Genomic DNA, 12,132 nt, shown 5'->3' with positions numbered 1-12,132 from the left:
CACGGAGGGGCACAATAAATTCCCTGCCCTCGGGCACATCCCCACATCCAACCTCTGTAGAGAAAGCCTAACCCAGGGCATGCGCAGCTCAGCCCTGGGAACCAGCAAAAACCACAGCCAGCTTTCTAAAGTGTCAGAAGCCCTATGCTACACGTTAAATTAAAGGCTTCAGCTCATTTCTCTTCATTCCTTGGCCTTTTTTTATACATACACAACCAAGGGCAGGGTCCCAGCCCCACCTGGGCACTCAAGCTGGCTCAGGGGACAGCCCTGCCCCTGCCTCCCACCATCAGCACCTGCTCCTGCACCCCCTCCTGGGTACAAAGTGGAGGTTGAGCAGAGATATAAAACACACAGCAACCCAGCCCAGGATGTTACAAAGCTCTTTCATTATCAGCCTTCCCCACCATTTTCAGGCTCAGCCTTGAATGAACAAAACACAGCCCCAGCTCTGACAAGGCCCCAGAAGAAAAAAGGTCAGGTCCCTGGACAAGACAGTGAAGTTCAGGCAATGCTCTCATCCCTGCAGCAGCCAGCCCTGCCTGGCCCATCCAACCCTCTGCTCCTGAGGAGGCAGATGTGGGTGGAAATGCTAAAGCTAAAGGGAGCATGAGCCCAGCAGTGGGCCAGGGCTGAGACCTGCAGCCCACGGGGACAGCCAGGAGCAGAGGATGGAACCTGTCACAGGAGGAAGGTCAAGACAGGGACCATTTGCTTACAATCTTTATTGAAGTCATACAAAAGTTGCCAAAAAGTGAAAAAATACACTATATACAAAACCATTTTCCTTGTAAGGAGAGGAGTGTCCAAGGTTAAAGAATCATTATCATACTGTGCTTTCAACTGCAGCCCCTGATTCTGCTTGTGGCCTTTTCTCTGTCTAAAAGAGAAGATAAGGGTTTGTTTTTAAAAGTCAAGACACAGTCCTACAGCACCAACTCATGCAGCAGCCCAAGGGTTCTGTAATTTGAAGTCTTAACTATGTGAACTTTGCCAGTCTCCAGAGCCCAACACTACCCTAAAGCATTGATAGTAACAAGTGCAGCCCAAGGGTAAGTAATAAAATCCAGGAACATGAAAAATTGGGGGAAGACCTTTGTGCTGGAGTTGAGCCCAGCAAAAAACCACCCAGAACCTGTCTCTGTCCCACCCCACAGGTGACAGGGCTCCATGGCTGGGTCTGTCCAGCCCACACAGGGTCAGCACCACAGCACAACATGCAACCTGCCCACTAGGAATAGTCTTCATCTCATCTGGGAAACCTTGTAAAGGACAGCAGGCAATAAAATCAGGACATCTACCAGGCACAGAACCATCCCTGAACAGAGAGGGGAGAAATAAAATAAAAAGCACAGCCCAGACTCCTGGCTCAGCTGCCCACCTCCTCTTCCATTTTTTCTGCAACCTCATTTCCATGGGGGACAGGGTCCCCACCACCACCATTGACAGCTGGTTCTGGTTTAGGTTTCTTGGCTTCATTGTCTCCCTGATGAGTCTCCTCCTCTGGTTTCCTCTGAAGACAAAATTGTTTATAATCTCCACTAAGTACAAATCAGAGTTCAAATCATTTTGAGAAATTTAGCATTAGATGTCACCGCACATCATCTACCCAACCTCTGCTTGCCAGGCTCAGGACAGACTCCCCAGTGTTGGGGTTTAGCCAGAGCTTTGAGACCCAGGTCTCGACTACAGTGACACTTTAGGTGCCAGGATCTCTAGAGCTGAGTTATCTGTAGTTACACTCTGGTAAAGAAAGGGGCAACCACTAAGCCTGTAACTGTTCCAGGGTAGACTTAAGGCATCTACATTTGAAATCACCTAAAGCAGCTCCAAGTCACTCCAGGCACACCTGTCAATGAAACAGAGGTAACCTAAAACTGAGAGTATCACCTATAAGACCTTAGTTTTTATCAGCAAACACTCCTAGAGAACACATAGGAACGACATTCTCAATATCTGATCTCCTAAAGAGGCAGTTTGTCATTACCACCAGTGTGGCTTTACTATTTATTAAAAGTCCAAGTCCCAATCTCCTTTTGGAAAGAAGGGAACCCAGCCCAGCTTTGCCTTTTCCTTGGGATATGCAGGTGATCCCAAGGTTTCCTGCCCTTTCCTTGGGATCTGCAGGTGACCCTGCTGCTCTTGAGGGTCCTCAGCAGAGGAAAATCTTGTTCAGGGAACACCTGCAGAAGCCACACAACTGGGTCAGATTTACATCAGTGTGGGTCAGGCAGGGTGCTGAACCACCAAGAATGGTCTCCTGGAGGCCAGATGGTTCCCAGACTGATTGGCTCCCAGTGGAAAGGAGTTTCAAATATTACTGATTTTACGTCTGGAGTGTTTTCCATTATACAACTAAGTTAAGATTTTTAAGACAAATCTTATTACACAGAGCAAGCCAGCAGTACTTCAACAAACTGCTTGTTTAACAAGTAATTTCTGGACTCACCTTTTTCCTGACTAGATGAGAGATGTCTGTTACACACTGAGATGCACCATCAGCTCCTTTCCTTACTGGAATCTGTTACAAGACAGACATTGACACATGAGCAAACACAACCAGTAATCCTTAGAGCAGATGAGAATTAACCGCGTTCATTTCAGATTAACTTACTGTGGACACGGAACCACTGTCTTCACTTTGTGCAAAACCAGATGTAGTTCCAACCTTAAGAAAAGCAGAAAAAACAGACTGTGGCAGACAATGCATGTGGAACTTGGTGAGATACAGAAAGTCCAAGTCCTCCACATCCCAACACTGGATTCTGCACTTCTGTAAGGACAGATGCAATGTGCGCTCCACATTTGCCTGACCCATCATTTCCAGCCCTGATACATTAAATGCCACAGAAGCATATCAAATTCCTGTTTAGTTTGGAACAATTAGTATCAGGGCTCTTAGTAAATATCCTCTTTAGACATCAGCTGCCTCAGTTTCCTTCTCACAAACACAGCCTGGTAAGACCTGTGAGCAACCACCAGTCCCTGATCAAGTCTGAGCTCCTTCCATTACTGATTTATTCTACATTCCACTGGAAGAAGGGTTGGGTCAAAAGGAAACCACAGGACACACACACTCACCAGAGTTGCTTTCAGTCCTAGCTCAGCTACTTTTGCACTCTTCTGTGACTCCTTTGAATCTTCTATCTTCTCTTTAATTTCAGGAAGCAGTCCCTTCAGTTCTTCTATCTCCTTCTCGTCCTCAGGCGACCCAGAGTCTGCCTTCTTTATTCGCTCAGTCAGTATTGCTGGGATGAAACAGTTATCAGGGCAAAACACCTCGAGACAAAGTAACTGTCCAGTTACCAACATCCAGAGGCAACTATCTGCTAACAAACATTTTACAAATTCTGCCCCTGGTGTAGTCTCACCACTTTCAGATACAACAGCACGCAGCAGACCACGAGCACACCTCACTACTTTGCCTTGGGAAAACTCACGGGACAGCTTCAGAATTGCACGTACCCAGTCTCTTGTCTATGACCTCCATGGACTTCCCAAACTGCAGCACGGCCTCGTCGAAGTCGCTGTTGTAGTGGTAGGCCAGGGCCAGCTGGTAGTGGCTCTCAGCCAGCAGCCGGTCGTGAGCCTCCAGGTACTTCTGCTGCAGGGCCAGGCAGGCCTGGAACTCCTCGATTGCCTGCGTGTAGTTTTCTACAGGAGAAAGCCCCAAGATCTTTACAAACCTCAGTAATTACCCACAGCAGCACCATCTAAACTCTGGTTTGGTTATTCCATGTCTTGTTACACATTATACAGTCTGCAAACAGAACCACCACTGAACACAGCATGGCTGATTTCAGACCATCAGATGACAACTCTGCCTCCCCTGAGAGACTATCTAGGCCAGCTCCTCTGGTTTTCTCATGAGTGCTTTGTCTTAATTTCAGCACAGAAAACTGAGCAGCCAAGTCAAAGCAGGCACCAAATCCTCCTGCTTTACTTTCTACCAAGAACTGAACGTAATTGGTCCCAGTTGTAACACGGATCTGGAGCTAAGGACAGTGCCACCTTCCTGCCAAGCTCTCCCTGCTTGTGCTCCAGGACATAAGACACAACCCTTGTTCTGCAGCCCTGGCCCAGAAACCTGTTGGGTTATTTCCAATGCCTGCCCCAGAGAAAGTGTACATTTGGATTTAACAAGATTACAATACATTTTTAAATGAAAGGCAAGTGAGTCATTACAAGGCACAAACCTGAGGTTTGCCTCCCACTCCTTTTTTCTGCTGTGTAACACAAGAGCCTTTCCTGACTACAACCTAGGATTTGGGAGGGTCTGAGAGAGTCAACTATTTTCCATGACAATTTCAGCACGTCTCTCAAGTTCATAAACAAGGTTTTGTCACTTCAGAAAGCAGAACACAAGGCTGGCAACACACTGCTTCTTACTCAAACTTTTTTTTCCACTGTTCTGCAAAGCACAGACTACCCTATTTTTAAGGCACCAACCATTACTTCCAAAGCTTCTCACATGGCTGCAACTATCATGATCTAATTTGTTCTCATCCTGACAGCCTTAACTCACATCTGCTCGTTTTAAAGTACAAACCCCAGTGACAGAAAGTAGAACCAAACACTTTGAATATGAGAATTACATTACTTACCAGATTCAATGCTAACTTCTCCTAACTTCAGATGAGCTTGAGCTGCATGGAGCTGAGCTTCTTTTGTTTCTTGTCTACAGCCAGAAGAAAAAAATAGTTTTCAAATCCAGATCAGAGCATGCCACATTCTCTAACTGGCTATGCCACCATCCAATTTACACTGAGTTTCTGTGGCATATACCCACATTAAAACTTTAGTCTTTACCTCTTGTAAATGACTTTTGCTAACTCCAGCATGTCCCAGGCTAGCTCAAGATTGCCAATTTCATCCTCCTCACTTTCCTGTAAAGACCAGAAGTGCATGACAGATTAAGTGACTTGGTCACAGACCAGATCAAACAGCACCACTAAATTCCCAACCAGTGTTACCAAGGAATCCATTTCTGCAAGAAGTGAACATTTCACCACTAGAAGAGAAAAAAAAAAAAAAAAAAAGAATATGCAGAAGAGGTTATTGCATCAACCAAGACTTTGCCTGGAGTAAAGATGCTTCAATGGAACATGAACTCACATTGTTCTGTGATATGCTTTAATTTCTTTTCCAGAAATAGCAGGGGAAAGACCTTGGTTTAGGTTGTCTTTAGATGAACCAAATAAAGTTCAGTCCACCTTTTTTTTTAATGAGCCTTTGAGCTTTGTTAGAATAGTCTGAGAAAGGGACAGACAGTTATCTTGAATGCTTAGTGCCACTCTAAAAGGCTGCAAATTTTTCCAGGTATTTTTACTGCTACATCAATGTACATCTCAGGTTTGAGGAGCACCACACTTCTCAAACAATTCCCATCCTAATCACAGCTTACTGGACAAGCAGACAATTAACTGTTCCAAGTAACTCCAGTGACAGGCTGAAACAGCTCTCCCTGCCTGCCCCTGCACCACCAGGCCACATTAGCTCAGCACACCACAAGTATTTGTGTCAGAGCAGCTGAACAAACCCAAGTCTACAGACACAGCTGAGCAAGATGCTACAATGCAGACTAGGCCTAACACTGGCCATTGCTGGGCAATATTGGCTTTCAGAAGTATTTTCCTACACAGAACTAAATGAAACACAAATGAGCTTTTAGAAAAACAAACATCATATTTAGGCCTAATACTTAGGCATCCTAATAAATATATGCCTAATATTTAGGCATCCTTCCACACACACTGGTGTCAGACCTCAGCAACCTCACCTTGTCTTCCACTGTCAATTCATTCTCCTTATCATCGTCAGCTTTATCATTTTCTTTATCTTCCTCTTCAGATTCTTCTGTTTCTAGAAGGCAAGTAGATGCATGAAGACACTTCTGGTTACTGTGCTTGCTCAACATGGAGTCAGGCAGAGTGTGTTATATCCAACCCTTACCCTTCCAGTGACAGGTTAGAGGTGTGATGTACGAAGAGCAGATACATTAAAGTCTCAGCATCAGCAGCCATCTTGCTGAAACCATTCAGCACTGTAGACTAAAGCAGTCCATAAGTTCAACTTCTTACTATCTACAACAGAAACTTACATAGAATTCAGTTCTCACCAATCTGTTGTCAGCTCTCACTGCAGCCACAAGATTTTGAGCAGCCCTAGAGGCACTGGCCAGCTGCTAAACTTCATGCTATAGAAAGTCTTTTCAGCAAGATAGCTGCCAAGCTGAACACAAATTAGTCTGTTTCTCAGTTCATGATTCTCGTGTCACACATTTAAGTGTCAATGTTAATGAACCTCCTCTTGTGTAGTACTAATTTGACTTTTGACACTGTGCAGAAGCATCACATCATCTGTTCTAGCAGCAGAAGATGTTTTTGGAAAATGTGCAGTAAAGGAATATGGCTAATAACTTCAGAGCACTGGCTGGTCTGCAGGCTGAGGTCACACAATGCTTGTATCACAACCTCTGGCTATTCCAGAACAGAAGCTTGACTGGGGGGGACTGGAGAGCCTGTGAACTCACTAGTCTAACTCCCAGCACACACCCACCACTGAGAGGGCCAAACCTGTGGACAAGAAGACACTTGTATAAAGGTAAACAGAAGAGATGTCAGGATAAGATTTAAGTAGTGGGAGGAGCTTGGGATGACACAGCACCGGGACAGGATGTTCCAGAGGGTCCTCACATTCCCAGACCTGGGGCAAAAAGCAGCAGTATGTGTGCATCAGCAGCCTTTCAGCACTGAGAGTGAGGAGCAAGTAACTACTCTTAGGTTATTTTAGGTTTTTATAATCCTCTCTCCACACAGACACCCTGTTAGGCCACTGCTCCACCACTGAGTGATCACTATGCTTAGCAGAATAAATCCTTCCAGGCTCCAGAACTGTTCAGTGTCAACATCTGCCACTCCTGAAGGCACTGTCTGTGAAGATGAGTTACTGGCAAGCAAAGTTGCAATTACAGTTCATCAATTAACTTGTGCAATAGAAGGCACAGGCCCACTAAGACCACAAAGTACTTCTGCAGCAAAGGGTGCAAGTCTTGCTGGGTGCAAGTCTTACTTCAACAGAGCCCAGGAAACAGCTATAATAAAGCAGGGAAGCAGAAGGGCAGAAGCTGGACAGCCAGAAGACTGTACTAGAGCAGCAATGAGCCTTCAGCAAAACAAGTTTAGATTTTCCAACTAAATTTTTGCTAGCAATGACCATCAGAAAGACTCAATTGAAGAGTTCCTCTCCTCCAAGAGAAGTAAATTTATGTGTTCAGCTGTTTTGGTTTTTTCACCACCATTTTAAAATAAAACACAGCTATAACCAGAGGAAATTTGTGCTTTGCAGTTATGTGAAGGTTAGTGCAATACACCCAGATGCATGCAAGTGAACATCCATTCAGTATTCTCCACCAGCCTAGCCATTACTTACACATTTCAGAGGGCTGTCAGTTTGCTTTCAAGTAAGACTTGCTTTGCAGTTAGTTAAGCGTTAGTCTAGAGAAACTGAGACCATTCACTATTCCTTGAAACTTTACTTGTATGTAAAGTCCTTCAAGAGCCCCTTTACTGTGCCTTTTCCTTATTCTAAGGCAAACAGAAAATTCTGAATGGAACACTTTTTACCCATTGTTAGCCAAATCCATCAAGTCATCCACCCACAAGTATTTTTTGCCTCTCAGTGTTACCTTCTCCCTCTTCCATCAGGTCATCTTTCTCTTCTTTTTCTACCTTAGCACCTTCACCCTCTTCAATCAGGTCACATTTCTTTTCCTCTTTCTCTACCTTAGCAGCAACTTCAGCCTTTTCTTTCATGTCATTAGGTGGCTCTTTGCCCTCTGTGGGCACAGGCTCCTTTGAGGACTCTGTCTCTTTAGATTCACCTGGTTTCTCTTCTGTAACTGTCTCTACTGGCTCATGTTTCTCTTCTGCCTTCTTCTGTTCAGCCTCCTCTCCATCCCCTTCTGCAGCTTCTTTCTGTTCCACAGCAGCTGCTGCCTGTGCTTCTGCCTTCTCTTCCACAGCTGTCTCAGCCTGCCCTTCTACAGCCTCTCCCTTCTCCACAGCTTGCTCTTTTTCTGTTGCTTCTGCTGCCTGTTCTCCCGTCTCTCCCTTCTCTTCCACAGCCACTTCTCCTGCTTCAGCCTCTTCCCCAGATGCCTTTCCCTCCTTGTCTGACTCTTCTGTCGTTCTCTCCTCCTCAGTTGCCTTCTCTACCTTGTCCTCTTGCACTGTCTTCTGCTCTTTTTCTACCTCCTTCTCTTCCACAGCTGCCTCCTCATTCACAGGCACCTGCTTCTTCTGCTCTTCTGAAGTTTCTTCTTTTCCCACAGAAATCTCAATCTTCTCTTCAGCCTCTTCGGGCTTCTTTGCATCCTTGTCAACAGCTGCTTCTTTGGGTTCTTCTTTAGTCTCTTTCATTTCAACATCCTCTTCTTTGATTTCCTTCTCAGAGAGTACTGTAGACTCTTCCGTGGACTTTTTGGCCTCTTCCTTTTCCCCCATGGCGTTATAAACCTGTTCTCTCAACTCCTCCCTTGCTTCTTCTACATGATTGAGGAAGCATAAACATTTCTTCGAGTTTAGTGATAAAGACATTAACGAGCACTGACAACACCACCCTCAAGACCCTCCAGTGTGTTGGTTTGTTACCAAGTTGGATGACACTCCTAAAAGCTTCATTTTCCAAGTACAAGGAATTAGGAGACAACCAACATAGCTGCTTGATCTAAGTCCCTTCCCCTTCCCCAGACTGCAGCATTGCAAGCGGCCGCTCAAGCAGTGTGCGGTTGTGCAGCGATTTTAGTCACAGCATAGCGAGAGGTGCCAGTGCTTTAACAGTCTGGATGGACAGGAATCCCTGTATCCTCTCCAGCTGCAGGCAGCATAAAATAGCCACTGTTCTTGGGACTTTGTACAGAGACTCTGACCCCTGGGACTACACACACTGTACTGCTACAAGGTTACAAAGCAGTGGGATCAGCGGTGAAGCTCAAGAAAGCAAGTTTGAATGCAGTGTTCAGGACACGGACGCCTGGTGACCCTTTACACATGCTTTCAGTGACCAGCTCCTTGCAGATGTTTTACAGATTTTGCTCATCTTTAAGCATGACTAAAAAAAAACCAAACAGAAACAGAGTCCATTCAGACTGCCAAGAGTTTCAATAGAATGATTCAGGCTACCCAAGATACCAATGGACTAAACTTGGATCATTCCAACAAAAAAACCACAGCCTGGGGCCTCCACGGCAGGGCAGGCAGCTTTACATACCATCAGCAGCTGGCAGTGCAGAGTCATCTTCTGCTTTTTCTCCTTCCTCTTCCACCTGCACCCCTTCTAAGGCATTTCCCAGCACACCATTTTCCATTCTAAAGGGAATAGGAGTTTGTTATCCCTTGGATATATAATACCATTATTTGAACTGCACAAGCTGCAGTGCCACAGCCCATCCCACCCAGGACAGTCCTGCCCATAAAGGAGTGAAATCCTGTTGCAACAGACACACTCCTCACCAAATGACAAACTGTCACCATACCTTGCCAACTCCAGGAGAGATTTTCCATAATAAAAAAAAGCTTCTGCACACTCATCCGCTGTCTCACCGTACTTTTTACCCCTACAAAAATAATAAAGAATTATTTGCCTGTGCCTGCTTTAGATTTGGATATGTGAACTTGAACATTAAATATTCCTATCCTAACAAAAGGACCACTTTCTTGGCTTACTTCCCATTGTTTTAAACAAATATTGAATGCTTCTCTCAATTACATATGGCTTCAAACATCCAACTGAGGAAATTAATCTGTAACCCAAATAGTACCATTCAGAAAGACTGACCAAGACTAGTGAACAAGTTACAAGAGAAGACACCTGCATAATAAACTATCAAACCCCTTTCCCTCCTTAGGGAACTCTGCTGGTAATGCTTATCACAAAAGCCACCTAAACTGCACACCAACTACAGCACTGTCCAACTCTTGGGTGACTTTAAATAGCTTGTCCCCTCCACAGCTGCATTATAAATTATAAACATGTTATGTAAAAATCCCAATCTTTCTTGCATAATCCACACCAGAACAGCCAAGCTGAAGCCCAAGCCCAGCAAAAACACACAGAACCTTCTACTACTCACAGTAAGCTTGCAGCCTCCTGGAATGCATTCACAGCAGCTGGAATATTTCCCATTACCAAGTGCTTCTGTCCCAAACCCAATAGTTTCTTTGATTCTCCATCCACATCCATACTAGAGGAAGGGAAAATAAATCAAATAAAGGATTCTGTTAGTTTTCACAGTAACTTTAGCTTTCAAAACCTAGTTTGCTTTACGGAATAGTGAGTTGCATACATTACAGTGGTTGGAATTACCAGAGTAGGTGGAATTTGTTTGGTTTTGTGTGTGTAAATCTGAAACAGCTGATAGTTCCAATAACCAAGGGAACACAGGCAAATTTATCCAATCACTGCAACAAGTATCACAACCTGCTGTGACAAAGGCTGCTAAAAAATATACTTTAGGAGTTGCACACCAACCCACCATGGAGCACCAGTGCTCCAGACTCCAATGCTAGATCAAGAAAAAGAAGATTAAACTCAAGTTAAAATTTTTCATAGCACAGCATGGTGCATCTGACAAGAATGACAGATGCAAGCGTCAGTTTCAGTTCAGTGCATCTTGCACAGCTTCATTTCCAGGTCCAGCCCAGCACCTCCGACTGGGACAAGAGGAGCCACCCACAGAGGAACACCATGTATCACATGCCAGCTGCATACTTGTACCTCTCCAGCACTAATTAAAAACCCAAAAACTTCAAGAACTGCTTGATACATTTTTGTATGTATCAATCCCTGAAAAGGCCTTGATGCAGTGGATTTGTGCAAAGCACTGGTGTGCACAGGTTTTCAGCACCTACATCAGACATGGGAGCTAAACTCCAAGTCTAAGAAGGGATCTGAAGGGTGACCTCTGCCTTTCACACAGTAACTCCGGGATTCTGTGTTATTTGCTACTGACAATCCCAACTCCCATCTCACCTGTCTGTCTTGTCTGTGGATGTGGAAGGAGCTGCCAGTTCCTCTTCCATCCTGAAAACAGAAAATCGAATGTTTTTTTATTCACGTTTAGAACCGGCCAACCACTTCACGGCACCAACTGAGCTCTCGGGGGGTGCGAAAGCAGCACCAGGAGCCCTGGATCAGCGGTGCCCATCCACCGCTAGGGGCTCAGGCCCCTCAGTGTGGTGTACGGTGCGGAGGGAGGCCGTGAGGGGCTCCGCCAGCCCCGGCCCGGCCGCTCCCGGGCAGACAATGGGGCCTTTCCCGCCTTCCGCCGGCCCCGCCCCCCGCCCTTGGCGCCAAACCCCGGCGGCGGCTCCTCACGGGCCGCCGGTCACGTGACGCCCCCCCAGCCCGCCCCGCGGCGTCCGCTGCCCCCAACAAAGATGGCGGCGGCCGCGCAGCGGTCACGTGGGGGCTCCGCGCGAGCCGCGCGGGCCCAGCTGGCGCCGGAGGAGCGGGGCGGCGGCACGTACCACCGTACCACGGCCGGCGGGGGGGGGACGGCGGAGGCAGGTACCACAAACGGCGAGGGGGGGACGGGGGACGCAGGTACCACCGCCGGCGAGGAGGAAAGGGGGGGAGGAGGGGGTGCAGCTTCGCCAGCCCGACCAGCACCCCCGGCCCTCCCCCTAAGGAAATCCGGCCCACCGCCCCGCTTACCCCCCATCCCCTCCGGTACCCTGCGGCCCGAAGGCGCACCCCCCCCTCCCCTGATGCCCCCCGTCCCCGACACGCACACACCGTAACCGGGCCCAGCCCGCGCGGCCCTACCTAGTCTGGGAGGCTGGCGCGGGCTCAACGCAGGGGGGAGCGGCGATGGCCGAGGATTGCATAGAAGCTGCTGGAGAGAGGGGCGGCGGCGGCAGAGTGCAGCCCCCTGCCCCTCCGGCTGGCTATATACCCCCGAGGACACGCCCCGGCCCGCCTGGCGGCGCGCGCGCGCCGCAGGGGGACTACCGCTCCCGGCACGCTGCGCGCCCGCCCCGCCGCGGGACGCCGGGGGCGCCGCCGCGCAGGGCGCGCTGGGAAGTGTAGTGCCGGAGAGTGAGGCGGGGTCCCGCGGGGCATGCCGGGAGG

General features: G+C 47.4%; 1 protein-coding gene across 1 annotated transcript; it reads right to left on the bottom strand.

The window, feature by feature from the left end:
- Positions 1 to 715: 715 nt before the first annotated feature.
- On the bottom strand, positions 716 to 12,025 carry LOC121362235 (nuclear autoantigenic sperm protein). The gene is made up of 15 exons (XM_041483567.1): positions 11,827 to 12,025; positions 11,032 to 11,082; positions 10,133 to 10,243; positions 9,536 to 9,616; positions 9,271 to 9,368; positions 7,688 to 8,545; positions 5,780 to 5,862; positions 4,810 to 4,886; positions 4,605 to 4,678; positions 3,466 to 3,654; positions 3,082 to 3,248; positions 2,615 to 2,668; positions 2,450 to 2,521; positions 1,382 to 1,513; positions 716 to 880 (listed from the first exon to the last, which is right to left on the bottom strand). The coding sequence occupies exons 1-15, from the start codon at positions 11,886 to 11,888 to the stop codon at positions 827 to 829; spliced, it is 2,163 nt and encodes a 720-aa protein (XP_041339501.1). The 5' UTR covers positions 11,889 to 12,025; the 3' UTR covers positions 716 to 826.
- Between the last annotated feature and the right edge of the window lie 107 nt (positions 12,026 to 12,132).

This window comes from Pyrgilauda ruficollis, unplaced genomic scaffold, assembly GCF_017590135.1.
Source record: "Pyrgilauda ruficollis isolate IOZ18807 unplaced genomic scaffold, ASM1759013v1 scaffold6, whole genome shotgun sequence".
In the NCBI taxonomy this organism is placed as follows: domain Eukaryota; kingdom Metazoa; phylum Chordata; class Aves; order Passeriformes; family Passeridae; genus Pyrgilauda; species Pyrgilauda ruficollis.
The sequence above is the reverse complement of the archived record's forward strand: the minus strand, read 5'-3'. Positions and strand labels throughout refer to the sequence as shown.